Source organism: Haliotis rufescens, unplaced genomic scaffold, assembly GCF_023055435.1.
Source record: "Haliotis rufescens isolate VD_foot unplaced genomic scaffold, xgHalRufe1.0.p SCAF_3, whole genome shotgun sequence".
Taxonomy (NCBI): domain Eukaryota; kingdom Metazoa; phylum Mollusca; class Gastropoda; order Lepetellida; family Haliotidae; genus Haliotis; species Haliotis rufescens.
The window spans coordinates 56,851,747-56,873,459 of record NW_025964001.1 but is presented as its reverse complement, the minus strand read 5'-3'; the positions used below and the strand labels follow the sequence as shown (position 1 = coordinate 56,873,459).

The 21,713-nt window shown below is 39.7% G+C and overlaps 1 protein-coding gene across 14 annotated transcripts in view; it reads right to left on the bottom strand.

Moving 5' to 3' along the window:
* LOC124115397 (MAP/microtubule affinity-regulating kinase 3-like) overlaps positions 1-14,691 on the bottom strand; it is a 74,836-nt gene extending 60,145 nt beyond the window's left edge. For 12 of the 14 annotated variants that reach the window (XM_046476346.2, XM_046476349.2, XM_046476344.2 and 9 more), the window contains exons 1-3: positions 14,192-14,688; positions 13,933-14,085; positions 5,385-5,438 (exon numbers count right to left, since the gene is read on the bottom strand). In XM_046476346.2, the coding sequence (XP_046332302.1) occupies positions 5,385-5,438; positions 13,933-14,085; positions 14,192-14,254 (270 nt within the window). In that variant the 5' untranslated portion in view covers positions 14,255-14,688. Of the gene's footprint in view, positions 1-5,384; positions 5,439-13,932; positions 14,086-14,191 lie in introns of all 14 variants that reach the window. The other 2 variants (XM_046476353.2, XM_046476354.2) reach the window with 2 other exon arrangements.
* Between the last annotated feature and the right edge of the window lie 7,022 nt (positions 14,692-21,713).

Below are 21,713 nucleotides of genomic sequence, written 5' to 3'. Positions count from 1 at the left end.
TCACTTCATTCCAGCCAGATAATCATGTTGTAATTATGGCCGGTATCACTAGTGGAACTAAGGCGTAATATTTCAGTACTGTTCATTTGAACGGCCAGATCATAGGATAACAAAGCCCTTGCATCAGAAGCTGTTACATGTTGTGCAGAAATATACAGAAATTCCAAAAGAATCCTGCAGCAACATGTCAGAATTGTTAACATAATAATAAAGAGGTGATGTGAAATGGGGTTTAATGTGACGTCCAAGACTATTGCACTTATATCAGCGGTCAAAATTAACAGTTTTAGTCCACTAGTCCTTATAATGGTAACATATAGCAAAGCCCGTAAAAATGGCAAATTTCTACAAGTCCTTATGATACCTTAACTATTGGGCAGTCTGGCAAGGACAACAAGGTGTGTGTGTGTGTGTGTGTGTGTGTGTGTGTGTGTGTGTGTGTGTGTGTGTGTGTGTGTGTGTGTGTGTGTGTGTGTGTGTGTGTGAGAGAGAGAGAGAGAGAGAGAAAGAGAGAGAGAGAGAGAGAGAGAGAGAGAGAGAGAGTCTGGACTGATGCGATTCATAATGCTAGCCCACTGAGATACCATGCCGTAGTTTAACATGAATACCCCACTCAAGACACAGTATACTGACTCCAAGCTGACCAGTCTTTGTTTTAGCTCCTTAATGCCGAGCGCCAGACAAGGTAACAACAAGTACCATCTTTTAACGTCTAGACCACGGGGCGGACGCTCTACCACTAGACCACGGGACGGACGCTCTACCACTAGACCACGGGGCGGACGTTCTACCACTAGACCATGGGGCGGAAGCTCTACCACTAGACCACGGGACGGACGCTCTACCACTAGACCACGGGACAGACGCTCTACCACTAGACCACGGGAGACACTAACAAAAGAATCCAACCATGGAAACTGGTCCGTAACTCAACAACTGGTCATTAATGATTCAGGCTAGAAAACTAAGCTTATACCCAAAGCAATGCAAATATAGTCAAATATTATAGATACATCTGTATCTTTAGTCTTCAGCCACCCATGCTTGTTGTAAGAAGCAACAAACACTACCAGGTGATCACTTAACGACATGGTTGATATATATATGTCATTGTATCCTAACTTCATAGATAATTGCTCATGTCAAACACTGGATTGCCTGGTCAAGACTTAATTATTAACAGATTACAGTCATAGCTGTGATATTGATAAGTGCAGCATTAAACAATAACAGATAGCTCTGGAATTCCAGATGTCCCACTGGTGTACAATAAATAATGCATGTGTGCATTAAACTGCATGTCTGCATAATGCTGTTGAATAATCGATGTTTGTAATACAGAGAGGTGATGCCCATTGATCGATTGCATGCTGTTGGTCTGTCTGAATGGTCTCTTGGTAGGACGAACTACCGCCATAAATATATCACTGGTTCTACTACTCAAGAATGCTTTCTCAAATAAGGTGTAAAATGTTACAGATGAGTCAGCAGTCATGAAAAAAGGTAAATGTTATATTATGTTAATATCTTTTTGTGTTTTGGCATCTTATCTCTCAGGACACCTCCATCATGTCCATGTCGACCACTAAAAAGAAAATAGTTCCATACATACAACCGAAAAGAAGTTAAAGAACACCCTATTCTTTGTAATTAGTAAAGTTAATCTGTCATGCCATGAAAGGTAAGCATGGCAGCCTACACTACCCACAGGTAAGCATAGCAGCCTACATTACCCACAGGTAAGCATGGCAGCCTACATTACCCACAGGTAAACATGGCAGCCTACACTTACCCACTGGTAAGCATGGCAGCCTACATTACCCACAGGTAAACATGGCAGCCTACACTACCCACAGGTAAGCATGGCAGCCTACACTACCCACAGGTAAACATGGCAGCCTACACTACCCACAGGTAAACATGGCAGCCTACACTACCCACAGGTAAACATGGCAGCCTACACTTACCCACAGGTAAGCATGGCAGCCTACACTACCCACAGGTAAGCATGGCAGCCTACACTACCCACAGGTAAACATGGCAGCCTACACATTTAAGCATGGCAGCCTACACTATCCACATTTAGCATGGCAGCCTTATGCACGTGGAAGAGACACCTTAGTGTGAGTGTTGATGTTATTATCTGATCAGTTATCAATTTCCAACCAATACCTGTGGCCATCAACAGATAATCACAAGGACTCAGCAGTCACAGTGTTATCAGCGTAGTGCAAGCAATGGCATGAGCAGATGCTATTAATTGTATTGATCCATCACAATATCCATAAGCCTTGCCATGTACATACGTAAATGTCCTTGAGATTACTCATACAAGGAGATGACAAGAAAATGTGTACAACATAGATAAGGGCAACATTATAAATCATTATCAGCATGATCAGTTTGGATTTGTAATTAATTCTGGCCCTTGCAGCATCCATGACACCCAAATGTTCATTATTTCATAATGTTGAAAATCAGGACTATTTTGCAATACCACGGATGTTTTGATGTTGACCTCCGAACATTGCCAAACCACTTAAAGATAGAGTATCTGGTGTGAAAAGATTTCAGCTGATCAAGTGCCTCCATCAAGTTAACACGGAAGGCGACAGCTCCCTATCAGGGTGTAGCTAGCTACCACCTGGACCGGTGATAACAGTGAACTTTGAATTATCACCAGGCGTGGTGAGACAGCAAAACCGACAGTACTAATACTATGCAACAAAACTGGATTCATCCCACTGATCGAACTTTTGACACCGAGTACTCAAACTTATTTTAACATGATAGCAAAAATTCTCTCAGTCTTCTGGGGAAAAAAGTAAAATATCATTTATCTGTGAAAATGAATGGACAGTGACCTTGACATGAACAAATGAAGGTATTTAAGTTCACAATATGGACAGCATGACCTTAGGAATGGCAAATGTCAGTCAATGTCTACTCAAAAACATCTAGCTGCTACATTAACTAATACCACAGATTAGAAAAGTGATTGCATGCCTTGCCCTCTTAATCAATGGTGGAAAAGCCTTCCTGAATGCCTGATGCTCTCTGATTGAGTTGGGTTTAACGCTGCATTGAACAGTGTTTCATTCAAGTCATGAGGAAAGAAAAGCCCCAAGCAATCCAGCTTGCTGACAATCACTATGAAGGTGAAACCCACGAGCTGGGAATGGTGCAGAAAAACCAAGAATCATAATCAGAGGAAAAATGGGAATCGAACCCATGATCATCAGATTCTGATAATCTCTTGTTAAACTATTTCATTCCTTCAGATGTCACGAGTGGATAAATCTAGATAATGTGAACAACTTGAGTACGACCTTGTGAGTGAAGGAGTTAATATTTGGAATCACATCAGCACTATTACAGCCATATCGTGACTTGAAAATAACCTGAGATATTTATCCTAACTGTCTCCTCTTGAATTACACTGACCTGTTACTGGCATGACATGACAAGATGCTCTAAACCTGTAATCAATAATCCATTAATATAACCATTTACTGAGGTCAACCTCTTCCAAAGACCAAGAACAAGGCCAAGTGTTCAAACAGGCAGAGCACGAACAACTTTCAAGGCATTCTTCTGGTTATTATTCCCATAATGAGACCTTGTCCTTTCAATATCATAACAAAAAGACAAAAGTAATAATAGGCTAAGATTTCCCTGGGGTCCTGCAATAGAGAGACATCATATCCTTGGGGTAAGTTAAATGTTGCCATATTTCGCATATGATCCTCTGAACAAATATTGTCATAAGTTGAACACTAATCATACAAAAAAGTACCAATTATAACAAACTTATCAAATCACAAACATGCAAAATGCTTCCAAACATGTATAGAACAGCTAAACTGGAACACCAAGAACACCGAGGTCATTCATAATGTCAGTTCAAGGACTGAATTTCAATTCACCTCCATGCTTATGGACAAAAGTTATTTTTTCAGTACAAATGAGTTATCAAATGAGTGACACATAGAATGACCTCGACATCATTAGTGTCAAAATACCCCCGAGGACATTAAGGAGGACGGTGAATATATCAATTAACTATTAGTGGTATCACAAACAAAAGGCAGCAATTGGCAAATCCTACCCAAAACCTTCAAGCAGCCCTTTCTTATGGCCAGCCAATCCCATCTCTCTATCATGTATCAACTAAATACCAATCATTTCATATTTGTTTGTTTGGGTTTTGTTGTTGTTGAATGCCGCACTCAGCTATATCGGTGGTCTGGAAATAAGTCTGGACCAGACAATCCAGTGATTGACATAGTGAGCATAAATTAACACAATTCGGATATGATGACATGCAACAACCAAGTCAGAGAGCCTGACCACCCGATCCTGTCAGTTGCCTCTTACGACAAGCACAGTCGCTTATTACAGCAGGCATGGGTTGCTGGAGACCTATTCTACCCCGGATCTTCATGAGGGCATCTAGTGCACAATGTAGTATTTCAAACATTTGGGAAATGTTTTAGACATCCTGCAGAAGGTGAGTTGGGTTAACCCCGCTTTGAATGGTACTCCAGTTATGTCACAACGTGTCGGCTTGATGTGGGAAGAAAGCCCAAAGTGATGCAGGTCTTAGAGGTTTCTCACTTTGGTAAAACACAAGAGCATTTGTATGGTGTTGAAAACCCCAGAAACAATCATGGTAATCTTGGATTCGAACCCACGATCATAGATTTCTGGCGTGTAAATGAGAAGTGCTCTGCACAGCAAATTACCTCAACTTGGACAAAAGGCTTGGCAGTCTATTGTATAGATGTTACAAAGGAAGTACTTCTGATACAAGAACAAACATGACTTCTGAATTAACTGATGTACATGCTTAATGCTGGTGAATGCTCTGGTTACAAAACTCCATGTCAGAATGAGTTTATAACAAAGGTGGCTTGTCATAACCCCCGATTCTTTAGCTTTTGAAACTTTTCTTTTTCAAGCAAGTCTTTTGACAACATCCCAGCTGTGTCATTGCCTGTGAACAATTGAAAGTGGACCAGATAAACCAATGATTGATATTATGAGCAACATCCCATGACATCATGAAAGTCACAGAGTCGGACCACTCAATCCAATTTAGTTGCCGCTTGCCTCCAGCAATATTTGTATCTTGCCAGGGACATACTCTGACCTGGGTTAACAAGTGTTTGCCAGTTGGGCTTATCAAACGGTTGAATAAAGTAAATGTACATTAACATATTTTTAAGCTGCTGATCCCAGCTGACACATTGATAAATCATGTGTGTAACGAGCAAAAAAACAACCCAGATCCTCATTCATCATACATTTATAAATATACCTGAACAGAAAAACAAACGCCATAAATAATATCTTCATTATTGAAGCACACTAAAGTTTCTCACCTTCTGAAGACTTGATGGATTTAACTGTGTCTTGTCAATTATTTTTATTGCAACCTGCAAAAAAGACAAAAACAAATGTGAACATACAAGATAAAATACAGTGCACGAACAAAGAAGAACGATACGTCAGCTTAATTTCATGTCAATGTTCTAAAACAGGAGAGTGCCACATGAGAATTTGTTGTTTTCTTCTTCCATTGTTTCAAGAATCAAAGAGCATGGAGGTTCCGCAGCTCACCTGATAGGTCATGAATGTTTGCAATATCACAGAGGAGAGTTCGACACTAACACTGGTCCGCTGGTCAGATTCAGAGTCTAGCATGTATTCTTAAGGGCCAGTAAAATTAAATCAATGGTGGTCCACCCATCTAGTGTTAGTTTGGGACGAGTAATTGAAGATTGTGTGACTTATGGTATAAGCGATACTGCCATTTGGATCACATTGAGCTTGTAGAATTAGAATGAAATAATACCATTTTAAACCTTTTGTGGTCAGCACCATTGTGTCTAAGAGATCAAACAGGACCACTCGATTTTTCTACGAACTATACAAAGTCATTGTGTTACAAACCACTGACTGCACAGTTTCACAATAAAGGCAGAAATGGGCCAAAGTGGGGATTTTTCAATATGGCAACCATGGTTGCTACGTTCAACATTGAATCAGAATTCTCAAAGTACCTACAGGATACAACAGACACCAGCAGGAATTATCCATGCAGTTTCATCATTATCATGATTATGTTTTCGCAGAAGTTACTGAATACTTATGCCTAAAATTATTTTCATTGAAACAAACCAACAAACCAAGTAAGCTGTATGTGAAAAATGTAATGTCAATATCTATCATTCTTGGTCACCCAAACCTAAGTACACCTACAAATATGAAATATATTTGTTACCATGGTTACAAGTTGTAGTGACAATTACAAATTGACATGCAATCTCATTCAACAATGACAAGACTGATTAGTTTATATAAGATTATGGTCACCTACATTCAAGAAATTAAAATGAATATGTTAATACACTTATCAAGTCTGCTTGCAAATGACATAAATATATGACACCGAGAAAAACGTCGGAAAGCACTTATATGATGCAATTAATTCAGATGATTTGGGGGATTCAAATTTCATTTAACTAAATGTTTCAATCTAGTGTTTTTACATCGTCTGTTTATTTTCAGGTCAGTATTTAAAGTTTGCTGTGGTTTTGTTTACAAATTCAGTGTTCTGGTTTATCGGTAATTACCAGTTTTTTAACGGTAAAATTAGGATTGGACCAGAAATTCATGTAACTGCCAGTCCCTGTGGACTGGCAAATAGAGTACCTTATAAATCTTTGTTGAACAAAACATTGACGATATTCATAAGCATATTTTATGAATGAAGTCAGCTTGTCTGTTACCATCAGGGTTTCCCCTTGTCTATTTCAGTGGAAGGAAATAAAATTTCACTTTTCTTTGAGTATAAATATATATATTTGAAGCAACCTAGTCTCGAACTATTAAAACAAAAAGGAGAAAAGTGTGACTGAAACATGGTTTGAATGACATGGGGATCTAACAGAGTTACTTCAGGGATGACATCATTGCACTGAACATGAGGTGAGGTGAAATTGGGTTTAACATCGCGTCCAAGATTATTGCACTTATATAGCGACGTGCATGCACGTGTATGTGTGTGTGTGGCTGCTTGTACTAGTCCGGACTGATGCCGATTTATAGTGCTAGCTCACTGAGATACCATGCCGCAGTTTAACATGAATACCCCACTCAGACACAGTATACTGACTCCGAGCCGACCAGTCCTTGTTTTAGCCCCTTAATGCTGAGCGCCAGACAGGGTAACAACAAGTACCATCTTTTAACGTCTTTTGGTATGACGCGGCCCGGGATCGAACCCTGGACCTTCCGCTCTCCGGGCGGACGCTCTACCACAAGACCACGGAGGCGGTCGCACTGAACATGATGTTGAAGGAATTAAAACCAGGTAATTTTTTATTTGTTGAAAGTCCGGACTGACAAAAATTAGGGTAGACTGGTCGTTTTCAGAGTTTTCAGAGCCAACAGGAACACTGAAATTTGGACCATGAATTTCTCAAAAAGGAGAGTTGATTAAGTAGACGTTAAACGTTAATGATTGTTTACATACCATCATAATATAACCGTAAAAAGATATTTGATATGTTACATACTTCAGGAATTCATTCAGTTTATCTGTGTAATTGTTCAACATGTTCATAGGCTATTGAAATACAACAGGGTGTTACAGGGTAAAGGGTGATTACAGAAATGCGGATATAGTGCATCTTGAAAGACTACCTTAAGCCGTGAAATATGATCATAAATTGCATACACCATGTGGAACCCATTAATGAAGCATTTGATTACAAATTAAACCAGCATTACAGCTGCAGAGTACAGCATAATGAGAATCACACTTTGACCTTTCCAATACATGCCAGGGTGTAACGGTTCTCCAGATATGTGCAGCGAAGATAGCTCAACGCTCAACTCAACTTGCCAAAATGCTCAGCCTACGCAAACATCTGTGGTCAACGGCTGGGTGTGGACAAGTGCAATCATTGCACCATCGTTTGGAAAATTTCAACACTATGTGTGAATGGCTTTGAATTTATTTTGTTTGTACTTGAAATGACACTGTAGCTCATTGTACAGCTAAAAGTCCAGATGTGACATTCATTTTCACTTCCAGTGAAATGTAAGCAAATGTAGCTTGGTTGGTGTGAAACAAAAGAATGTATACTACTCAAAAGAAGTTAAGGATCACCTGATTCTTTCATATTACAATAGTTAATCTCCCATGCCATGACAGATTAACATTACCAATATGAAAGAATCGGGTGATCCTTAACTTCTTTTGAGTAGGATATCTGTAGACCCAAAACATCAGGACTTAAATAGCAAATGAGAGATGTTATATAAATATCCAAAATATGGCAATTTCATTTTTTGAAAAGGACAATTAAGTCATTCTTCAGAAGCCATCTCTGGTCATTCATCATTCATGGGAAGAGATCAGAAAGGTTCTAAATCAGGCACTTAATGTCATAGGTTCTATAATTTGCTGATTCAATATACATGACGTGCATTTCAGTGAGAGACTGAGTTGTGTGGCGAAAATCATCTGTGGAAAGTTTAAAGTGCCTAGTAGGATGGGGTGCCTAGTGGAAGGGGTGCCTAGTAGGATGGTGTACCTAGTGGGAAGGGGTGCCTAGTAGGATGGGACGCCTAGTGGGAAGGGGTGCCTTGAAGGATGGGGTGCCTAGAAGGATGGTGTACCTAGTAGGAAGGGGTCCCTAGTAGGATGGTGTACCTAGTAGGATGGGGTGCCTTGTAGGAACAGGTACCCAGTAGGATGGGGTGCCTAGAAGGATGGTGTACCTAGTAGGAAGGGGTACCCAGTAGGATGGGGTGCCTAGAAGGATGGGATGCCTAGAAGGATGGCCTAACAGAGTATGATGCAGTGTTAGAAATTAGCACTAGTCCTATAGTCCTTGCCAAACTGCCCAAGAGTTAAGGTATCACAAGGACCAGTAGAAATTTGCCATTTTTAAGGGGTTTGCTATTTTATCATTATAAGGACCAGTAGACGCTGTGATGGTGTACCAAGTAGGATGGGGTGCCTAGTAGGATGGTGTACCAAAAAAGATCGGGTGCTGAGTTGGGTGTACCGAGTATGATGGTGTACCAAGAAGGGTGGCAGATAAACAAGTGATTGATATTATGAGCAGCATCCCATGCCATTTGGGTACGATGACACACAATCAAGTCACCAAGCTCGACCCATGCATATGTTGAAGGGGGCCTGTTCTACCTCGGAATCCCAATAGAGTTTACCTGGTGTTGATTTGACACAGGGAAATGAAACACCTATAAATGAGATGGGTGCTAACAGTGTCTATAATGGTATTAATCATAAACAATGATCGATCAGAGGCAACAACTCAAAGCTTGTTAACAAAATCCCAAGCAAAGCCCAACACAACTTTAACAAAATCACTGAGGAAAAGCTCAGTTTTGTTCTTCCCACAATACAATTGTTTGTTTGTTTGCTGTTTAATGCAGCATAGCAATATTCCAGCTATATGACGGAGGTCTGTAAATAATCAAGTCGAGACCAGACAATCCAGTGGTTGACATCATGATCATTGATCCATGCAATTGGGATACGATGACGTATCGTCCAAGTCAGCAAACTTGACCACCCGATCCCGTTGGTCGCCTCTTACGACAAGCATGGGTTGCTGAAGATCTATTTCACCCCGGATCTTCACAGGTCCACAATACAAGGTGTGTGAGTGTGTGAGAATTGTCATAGGCAGTGTGTAATTGAGTTTTGACCAGACAAACCAAAGGCTAGTTTGATCTATTCTTTGGTATGATGGTGATGACATAGTCAGGTCATGTACGCTGTGACTGCACAATCACCATGTCAGACACCATGTCAGACAGCTAGCCAGTATCAGAACAAGCAGCGTTTCTCTACCAAGTCAGACATGTTGAAATATTTGTCTGGTCCAGGAAAGAGAAATATTTGTCTGGTCCAGGAAAGAGAAAATCTCACCATCTAAATCTACAGGGCTGGCTGAGAGAAACAGGACACAAGCCATTGTGTCTTGTATCATGGTAAAGAATACCATCTACTTGCCACAAGTTCCATTGACACAAGCCCAATGAGTACTGAATATCCATTGCTAGATCTATGTATATATGGTATGATGCATGTGTTGGGCTTTGTTGAAAGTGTATTATATTATTGATACATATTATTCTCCGATTGGATTTCAAAAGATGGGAGGGGCAGTGGTATAGCCTAGTGGTTAAAGCGTTGCTCGTCACGCCAAAGACCTGGGTTTGATTCCTCACATGTGTACAATGTGTGAAGCCCATTTCTGACATTCCTCGCCATGATATTGCTGGAATTATTGCTAAAAGTGACGTAAAACCACTCACTGAAAAGATGGGAAGAGATGCTACTAGTCAATATATATTTACTCGACAGATCTCACCCGTGAGTAATCAAAGTTTTTTCATATGCGATATGTTATCATTATATGGAGTAGTGGAGTGAAACTGTTACTTTCTTATGCTGTAGACGGAAGCAACTAATCGTCATGTACAAATCTGGATGTTTTGGAGGGGAGAATGTTACCGAATGATGCTGCCATAATCCAACTATACAATGGCAGCCTATAAATAATCAGTCTTGACCAGGCAAACCCATGACTGAAGGCATATGCAATTATTTCCACAACACTAGGGAATGATGACACTAAATCAACCTTGTCACAGAGCCTGATTTATGCTAACTTTTAGATGAAGCTTATGTTACTAAGCTTAGGTTACTGGAGACTAAACAAATCAGAAACATTGAATTCTTCCATTTTATTCAGTTAATTTATTAATTCTAACACTGTTCTTGTTTCTTACAAAGCAACATTTTGTTGGGACCTTGATCCAGTTTCACATGGGCACTTCATTTTATTAACAGGTCTAGTGGACCAGCATATATGTATACTCTTTTATACCTGAGACTGAAACCCATAGTCAATTGTATGTGCAGTGATCCATGACACCAATGGACAAAGTTTATCCTAGAAATTGTTAAATCTGTTCAGTTCGTCTTAGTCATATAATTCTAGAACTGGGTCGCCTGGTTGCATATTTACAGGGTGGGTCAGTGTGATGCTCACATTCAGGGGTGGGTCACTTGGACGCACATTCAGGGGTGGGTCACTGGGACGCACATTCAGGGGTGGGTCACCAGTATACACATTCAAGGGTGGGTCACTGGCATGCACATTCAGGGTTGGGTCACTGGGACGTACATTCTGGGATGGGACGCTGGTATGCACATTCAGGGGTGGGTCACTGGCATGCACATTCAGGGGTAGGTCACTAGGGTACACATTCAGGGGTGGGTCACTGGGACATACATTCAGGGGTAGGTCACTAGGGTGCACATTCAGGGGTTGGGTCAATAGCATGCACATTAAGGGGTGTGTCACTGGCATGCACCTTCAGGGGTAGGTCACTAGGACGTACATTCAGGGGTAGGTCACTATGGTGCACATTTGGGGGTAGGTCACTGGCATGCACATTCAGGGGTGGGTCACTGGCATGCACATTCAGGGGTAGGTCACTAGGACGTACATTCAGGTGTAGGTCACTAGGACGTACATTCAGGGGTAGGTCACTATGGTGCACATTTGGGGGTAGGTCACTGGCATGCACATTCAGGGGTGGGTCACTGGCATGCACATTCAGGGGTAGGTCACTAGGACGTACATTCAGGTGTAGGTCACTAGGACGTACATTCAGGTGTAGGTCACTATGGTGCACATTCGGGGTTGGGTGCGTGCACATTTAGTGGTAGGTCACTATGGTGCACATTCGGGGTTGGGTCACTAGCGTGCACATTTGGGGGTAGGTCACTAGGACGTACATTCAGGGCTGGGTCATTATGGTGCACATTTGGGGTTGGGTCACTGGCGTGCACATTCACCAGTTGGTTAAACAGTGTGCAAATTCAGGGGTGTGTCTCTGGCATGCACATTCAGGGGTGGGTCACTATGGTACACATTTGGGGGTGGGTCGCAGGTATGCACATTCAGCAGTTGGTTGAACAGTGTGCACATTTGGGGGATGGATCACTGTTATGCACATTCAGGCGTTGGCTGAACGGGCAAACATTTGCGGGCGAGTAAAATAGGGGCACATGAAAGGACATGTCACTGGAATGCACATTCCAAGAGTACAATTGGGATGCATATTTGGGGTATGTCACTGGGATGTATACGGTATAGTGTTTGGCTCTTACCATAACCAATCTATTGATCAGGTCAGGTATAATCGCAGATTATAATAGAATACGACAATTGAAGTATGATCCCCAGAAAGATGTGTTGTCTGTACCAAGCATGGTGAATAACATGAACATGGGGATATTTTCAATGGTACCTACATCTGAGATGCTGATATTTGCTCCATAACAATTGATGATAACATGTTGCACACCCATGTGTATCTTGAAGTAAATGTTTTATCAAAAACATTGTTAAGTGAAGATTTTGTCGCACCACAAACTAGTTGTTGCTTTATGCCAATATACTCCTATTGAGGTTTGTTTGTTTGTTGTTTAATGCCGCACTCAGCAATATTCCAGCTATATGTCGGGGGTCCTATTGAGGTATACACGGTATTGATTCTGGGTAAGCATATAGGATCCAGGATCATATGCTTGTCGTGAGAGGTGACGAAATGGATCAATGGATCACAGTATCGGTTAACTATATGTCATTGTATCCCTGGATAATAACTGGTAGGTCAAAACTTGAATATTAACAGTCTGTAATAGCTGGAATATTGCAGAGTGCATTCTTAACAACAAACCAAAATATCTTCAACTTTTGAGGTATGATACTTAGATCAACATAAAATACCCTAGTCTGCGATTATTCCCCACCTGTTGAGTAAGTAGAAAGTTCTTTATAGTCGGCCTACATATTAATTTCATTATTTGGTGGGCATGGTGATATCAGGGAAACTAAGCCATGTAAGCTTTTATCATTGACATATCAGGTAACTTATTCCAACACAATTTGCTTTGCATTTTCATAAAACATCTTTAGAACCAAGTCAACTGACAAAATTAGAAGCTTACAAACTGTGGAATATTCAAATTCATTTAACCACTAATATGACACGTTCAGTGGAGTAAAGCAGGTCTGAAGCCCTCAGTATTATCTGATTTAACACTATCCCTGAGAGGGTCCTTTACACAGTACATAATCAATATTTTCTTGCACTTATGATTTCCAAAACAACCACACAACATACATATTAGGGATAGACACCTTTGATCATATCCAACAAGTTCACAGCTCAATTTGAACTAGTGCTTACGTAAAATATATATTCCTTCCATATTTTGTCGGACTAGGAACTTACATTTTTAGTCCACTCGTCCTTATAATAACATATAGCAAAACCCTTACAAAATGGCAAATTTCTAATAGTCCTTATGATACCTTAACTATTGGGCAGTTTGGCAAGGACTACAGGACTAGTGCCAATTTCTAAACCTGGAAATGTTATGCAATAATGACTTCAGAATAGAAATCATAACCACAACAATTGACTGATTGTTTATATTTCAGGATTATGCAAAATCTTATCAATGTCTTTTTTCTGTTAGGCCTAAAAAGCAAACATCTTACATCTGAGTTCGACACATAAAATTGGGACTAGGCATGTCAATGTCAAATGTGGTCATTAATAATACCAGATTTATGTAAATGTACTATTCATATCGAATTGTAGAGTTAGCAATATCAGAAACACTGAATAATGATGTTGTCTCTGGTGATTATATAATGCCAACAACGAATTCAGTGGTTACTTGACATTGAGCCTACTCCAATGCAATCAGCTGATTTGACAGCGAAAGTGAACAGGAGTAGGTCATTGTTTTTGCTTGTGTTTCCTGGCCTAATTATCCCAAATCATATGGTCAATTACCTCTCTTCCAGTTGGCACATGCTTGGCAAGTTTGACTTTTGCAAAATTTCCCTTCCCAATCGTTTTGATGAGTCGGTATTTCCCTATGTGGGGCTCATCTGTGGTTCTGGGTCTGGTGATTCGTGGGTCCCGATTCGGATTGTCATCCGCTGCCTTCAACAGAAATTGATCACGTGTGCAATACTGAACATTGACATACATTGATAAAAACTCAAAACACATACCACACTCAAATTCGACATAACACCGAGGAACTTACGTGGAGATCTACTGTCACCGACTCGGGGAGCGGCTGAAGGGGGGTCCGAGTTGTGGTAGACATTTTGAATAAATAATTGGGATGCTAGCGCTAATGAACTGCAGAAATAAGCTGCAAAAACAATAACTTCGTCCCCAAGAAAGGTCCAACACTGATTAAACTGACACACATTAATCCGAGTCAACGCAACAGATCCAGAAAATTGTTTTCAAGACAATCTTTTGTGCCTAGAACAGGTCGCTAAGGCTGACGGGCTGAGCCGAGTCTGACAGGAAGCTTGGCCCCCCTGAATTTTCGTGTGTTTTGCTCCTGGCGAATCTGGCCATGAAAAGTCTATTCTACCCCAGTTCTAATCTTCATGGTACACGCCATCATCTAGGCAAAATTACCCTGCGTTTCTGCATCCCACAATTGTATATTTTCTCCAAACACTTCCGAAATTCCGTGAGGCAAAATGGCTGACTTTTCTTCCACGCCAGGCTCGCGAGCCGTGCGCATTGAGGTCAGGATGACGGTATGTTATTGGTTAAGCCCGAGTATGACATCATTTTGCCAACCCAGCTGGGAAAAATAGTATAGTAACTTCGTTTACTGATATTCTTTGTATTTCTACCTTGATAGTGTGATCTAAAAGTACTGTAGATTGCAATCAACACATTAATTAAGGGTGTGGTTCTGATTCGTAAGAAGAATAAGCGCCGCTGACTGACAAGTCAACGCCATGACCGGGCCGGCAACTTCGCAGGTGCCCGATTGGTTTTTGAGGCGACGCCCACTTTAGGGGCAGGAGTGCTTTCAATCAACCGTGAATGACCATGGCAAAAGTTACTGAGTTCCGATTTGGCTCACATAGGAAGCCGTTCCCCGAAGATGATGACATCATTTGAGTACATGGAGGACATGGATGTGTGACGTCACCGACAGAGACGAGGTATGTTTCCGATACATTTTCTCATGTGTCGACAGGTGATGTCAGACAAGTGACATGGGCACTAAATATATATATATAACATAACGGTAGTACACATAACTTTATTTTTAACGGAAGGAAAAAAGGATGTTATTATTTTTTGTTAAAACTTTTGCCACCTAGGCTATACAGTCATTTTATTGCATAAATGGCATAAGGACTTTTTCACGATTTTAATTTCTAATAGGACATTACTAAATTTACAGAATATACCGTATTTGACGTAAAAAGCGCCAAGGGCACTCTCAAAATAAGAAAAAAAGAGGGCTCTTATTAGAATATAGTTTTGGTAAGAAAATAAGAAGTATCGGTAATATTGTGGTTTATGCTGATAGCTTAATATGATGCAAAAGAAAAGTCTGTGCATATTTTACACGACATATATATTTTCCAGAATTTAGATGCCCATAATTAATGGTGCATATAACACACGAGTGAGTATTATGCACGAATAAATAAGTCTTGTGTACATTGATCAATCGGAAGGGGTGCTTATTGGGATTGTTTACCAGTCAGTATATTAGCAAATATCGCCGGGCGCTTATTAGAGCAGGGCGCTTATTACGTCGAATACGGTAATCCTAGAGAATGAACTGGTCTGAAACCACAAATCAAATGTTTAGTTTCACAATCCTGTCAATCACAAGAAATACTCTTTGTAACATACATTAAGGAAATTAAATAATCAATATACCAATTGCACATAACTGTTTGAAATTAGACCTTTACAGAAAATTATTCAAGGTTGATTGTGGGGCGGTCAGGTAGCCTTGTGGTTAAAGCATTAGCTCGTCATGCCAAGGACCCAGGTTCGATTCCCGACATGGTTACAATGAATGAAGCCCATTTCTAGTGTCCCCCACTGTGATATTGCTGGAATATTGCTAAAAAAGCAACGTAAAAACAATACTCACTCACTCACTCTAGGTTGATGGTCCACTTATATGTTTGTTAGAAACATTAAAACTCTCAAAAACATATTTATAAGATTTTAATTTATTAATAAAACATCTTCACTGGCCAAAGCTTATATCACATTATTTTAAAAGGTAAATTTCTGCTATCTTTGCCTTAACCACATCAGTAGTGATATTGGAAGACAAGATGGCAGTCACTATGAAGCAGCTATTGGTTTAGATTTTTATTAAATGTAGAAACGTTAAAAATTCATTTTTTACAAAATATTTAGATTTTTCACTTGGAGATGTAGAAGTGAATTGCAAATCTAACTAACAGAGCAGCTGATGATAAATGACATATTAATGAGGGATACTTTGGGTTTTTTTAATTATGGATTTTTGGCACCAAAATTATGGTTGATGTGTTGAAAACAAATATAAAAAGAAATTTCAATGTGTTTTTTGTTTATTTCCTCAAAATTTGTAGTAGCCAGGACAAATGTGGGATGTTTAATTATAGTATTTGGAATAATTTATTTATATTGATAGCAACAGTAAATGAGTGTTTTCTTGACATTTTACTTATTTCTGAGAACCAAACACCCTACCTCACTATCAAACACCCCAAGCCACTACCAAACACCCTACCTCACTACCAAACACCCTGCCTACCAAACACCAATCCTCACTACCAAACACCCAACCTAACTACCAAACTCCCCACCTCACTACCAGACACCCTGCCTCACTACCAACCTTACTACCAAACATCCTGCCTCACTAACGAACACCCAACCTCACTACTAAACACCCTCCCTCACTACCAAACACCCCACCTCACTACCAAATACCCTTCACATCATTTTAAAAACTTCAAGTATATAAACAAAAGCCTCTTGCCTCAAATTTAAGAAATTGATAGAAACTTGAATAACTCTTTAATTGTAGCTGGTATGATTCCCTGATTAAATTTAGGTGCATTAGTCAGTGTAGATTGTAAAAAAATGTGTGCTCACTGTAGTTCTGTATCAATGAATCTGTTGCTATGGTAACACGTATATGCTAATTTCTCTGTCAAGGAAATGCCCAAACACTGTTAGCTAATTGTATAATCAACATTATCGGCATGTTGTTATTAGCATGTCAGGATACCAGTGTTAATGAGACGGAGAGAATAGCTGTTTTACGACCAAGGCATAATTACTTGATAACTAAAGATGTGTGAATTGCTGTGTCGTAAAACTGATTGTCTGCAATATGCAAGTGCCGGAACCATTGATGTCCAAGGTATTTACCAGATATACCAGTTAACATCCTGAATACACCACTTAAGATCCTGAAAACACCACTTAAGCCATCTTAACAGTAAACTGATATAGAGTCACACCATCGTCTTGTGTTCTTAAGGCTTTTTTGTTTCTTATTGGGCAGGCTTTTTTAAATTCATTTACAGATTCAGACTCAAAGAGAATGAAAAGTGGACAAAAATATTTATTTAAAAAATTCACAATTTTTAATGTTCACAACAAAACTTTGTATACAATTTGTTCAATTGTGCAACCATAAAGTAAATTTCTAAATTCCTTTCAAAGATTTCAACAATACAGGAGACTGTTTATTGATAACAACTTCTTTAATATACATGTACTGTTACATCAAAGATGTTATCCATAAATTGTGTCTACTTTGTCACCTGTCTGCTTCTAAAACATGCTTACCAAACAATGCAAGACAATATAGGTTAAAAGACAAGATTAACTAGCGCAACACATATTCAGATAGCTGTTTGAAGAATTAAAAAATATTGTGGCATGTTTTGTTTTTTTATTTCTTTTTCCAATTACCAACCAAGTTGGCCTTGCTGGTTTCACAGATTAGCCAACCCTGTCTTGCGACCTGAATAGGTTCAAAGGCCCCGTCAGAGAGCAATTATAACCATGAAGAATAGGTCTTCAACAACCCATGCTTGCCGTAAAAGGCGACTATGCTTGTCGTAAGAGGCGACTTACGGGATCGGGTGGTCAGGCTCGCTGACTTGTTTAATGTATGTCATCATATCCCAATTGCGTGGATCGATGCTTATGATGTCAATCACTAGATTGTCTGGCCCAGGCTTGATTATTTACGGATTGCCCTCACATAGCTTGAATATTGCTGAGTGCGGCGTTAAACAACAACCATCAAACAAGTCACTGAATCTGATTTTCCTATTCACTTAGTTGCATCTTACGACCCGCATCGGTTGCTGTGGACAATTCTAACCCAGAATGCTCAAGGGGTGTGGTAGGGCAATTAAGAGTGCAAACGCATGAAAGTGGTTTACTTTCTATTACTTTGTTTGCGAAGCCTTCAACATCAGTATCTTTGAGTGTCATTTCAGAAGCTGTAACGAAACCCACTCATTGTTACAAGCTTTGTCCCTGTCATCATTGTCCCGAGTTTGTTGTATCTGTTAATCTCTGTACATGTAACTCTAAGCCTTGTAACCATGTCCTACCCAGTTGTTGATCACTTGCTTGATAAAGGTACTAGCACCTGCACCGAAATGTCGAACTGACATAAAAAAGTTGAAATCTGACAGCTCTGTCTTCATCCTAAATATCAGGAATTTGGAAAGTAATAATTATGAATAAATCTTTTTTATAACCAGAAGTTGAGCCGAAGTTTTGTCTTTTTTAGATAGATATGTTGTAAGCATAATCTAGGAGAAATCATGTCGTAATTTGATAGTGATCTTTATTATGGTATGGGTTTTAACATGCCACAATGAATAAGTATTATAAGGTTATGAATACACAATGCCATTTAGAAAGTGGTCAAATGTAACAAATGTTATATTTGGGATATAATATAACACTTTCTTAGGGAAGTACAGATTCTTGTACTTTTTTGGGTTGAGTTCTGTAAGGGATTCAAACCCACACTGCCAGAGTGAGGCACCTAATCACCAGCATATAACGTCAGCGATCTAACCCACTCAGCCTCCAAGGCTTCCTAAAAAATGAAAGTCCGACAACTGGTGGTCTAGTATGAGAATCTGTACTTTACTCAGAAAGTGTTATCCCAAATATAAGTTTGACCACTTTCTAAATGGCATTGTGAATTCACAGCTTTCGGCCATGAGAGCCGTGCCACTTTACACTTGTCAGAGGGGTACACAAAGTACGTGATCTAGACTACCAGTTGTCAGACTTTCATTTTGTGGAGGCCTCGGTGGCTGAGTGGGTTAGATCGCTGACTTTGTGTGCTGGCGATTAGGTGCCTCACTCTGGCAGTGTGGGTTCGAATCCCGGAGGGGACTCAACCCAAAAATGTACGAGAATCTGTACTTTACAAAGAAAGTGTTAACCCTAAATATAACATTTGTTATATTATAAGGTTCAGTTGGAAAAAATCTGTGACCTTATTTCCAGTTTGTCAAATTTGTCAAATTCCAAAGAGATAAGATTGGAGGGCCTGAGTCAGTGTATCTATAACCCCATGGTGTGTGAAGAGACAGATATCAAGAGACCAAAAGTCACTGTCCTTCAGAGCTTTCAGATAATATATCTCGTTTGTTTCCAAAATGCAAGCTGTCAAAAATATATTTTGATAACGACTGACTCCGTGACAAGTGTCAAGAAATAATTTAAAAATAAAGCATGAGGTATGAAAGGAAATAAGAAAACTCTTCTAAAAGTCAACAGATGGTTACTATGAATGACATATACCGTATTCGACGTAATAAGCACCCAGGGCGCTCTCAAAATTAGAAATAGGGGGCTCTTATTAGAATATTACTTTGGTGGAAAAAACAGATTTGAAAGATAAATTTCGTGGTTTATGCTGACAGTCTGAACTGTTTATATATGACAGATACATTTTTCCAGAATTTAATTGCCCATAATTAAGGGTGCATATAACACACGAGTGTGTATTATACACGAATAAATAAATCTTGTGTACATTGATAAATCGGAAGGGGTGCTAATTGGGATTGTTCACTTGCCAATATATTAGCAAATAACGCCATGGGCGCTTATTACGTCGAATACGGTAAACATGTGCTTTTAAGCACATATACTGATGGAAATTAATAAAGGAACACTAAGTTTTAGACACATGAAATAACATGCTATGAAGCGTTCCCAGCAAACAATGCACACAAGCACATCTCAACATTTGATTCTGACATGTGTTGAATTTGTATGCGTGGTATTTCAAATGTACTGTCAGTAAAGTTTATTTCCCTATGCCTGTCTTATGGTGAGACAGATCAACCATTTCACTCAGCTTACACAAAAACGTAACTTAATCATGTCCTAATTTTAAACCTGCAAGTGAAAAAAGGTGTAGTTATCAGCCATATCAACACGCCTGATAACCATTTCCATAACTTTAAATTTTCCTTAAAAGCATAAATATTAGGATAATTTATTATAAAGTTCAATCAAAGTAATGTTCAGGTATGATTGGTTGGTTGGCTGTTTTACGCCGCACTCAGCAATATTCCAGCTATATGGAGACGGTCTGTTAATTAACGAGTCTGAACCAGAGGAGCCAGTGATTGATATCATGAGCATGAATGTATAAAATAACGTTTATACAAAACGAGTTTTTAACGCAGCTTTGAACAGTATTCCAGTTATATCAAGGCATGTCAGCTTAATGTGGGAGGAAAGCCTGAAGTGATGTGGGTCTCAGATTTTTACCACTTGGGTGAAAACCCTCAAGCACGGGTAACTAACCTAGAAAGGTAATCAGGACGAACTGGGATTCAAACCAATGATTATTGGTTTCTGGCATGCCCAAGGGAGGCAACTCTGCAAATTGCGACTCCTCAGATGACTGGGCCACCCATGCCCACAAGTCAAAAGAGGTTGAATAACGCACGATTCTTTCATGTGAGGGGGCACGGGTTGCCCAGTCGTCTAAGGCGCTGTGATTCGCTGTGCAGAGTTGCGTCCCTTGGGTGCGCCAGAAACCTATGATTATGGGTTCGAATCCCGGTTTGCCCCATGATTATGTTTCTAGGTTTGTCAGCACCACACCCGTGCTCGTGGGTTTCACTGAAGTGGTAAACGTCTGAGATCTGCATCACTTCGGACTTTCCTCCCACATTAAGCTGACACGCCACGATATAACTGGAATACTGTTAAAAGCGGCATTAAACCCAACTCACTCACTCACTGAATGAAATGACAGGTTATCTGTAGTCTTATGAAGGAATTGGGTGATCTTCACTTCCTTTGTGTTTTATATTTAATAAGACCACATGTTGAGTTAATGTTGCAGAAAAAAATGCCCTGATATATTTTAAAACCAGAAAAACTGTTAACCAGCAGAATCTGGTAAAATGGGAAAAACAACAACACATGACTTTATAGAAAATATGCTGATTTAGAACCTTAGCTTTCCAATATTTTTGTGAAAAAAAAACCAACTACCCCTATAACAAACACAATTTTCATAAATCTTTTGATTAATTTCTCCTTTCAATTAAGATCCAGTCCAGCCTCATCACGCTGTTTACATCATGTCTTAGAAGGACCCTATTAATTCAGGAAGCAAGAAAAATATGTATCTGGATTTTCTTTGCTGGAAGCTAATAATCTCAGCTGAACACGAAATATCAATTTTTATCATTATCAATTGAAGAGGTGTCTGTAGCTTG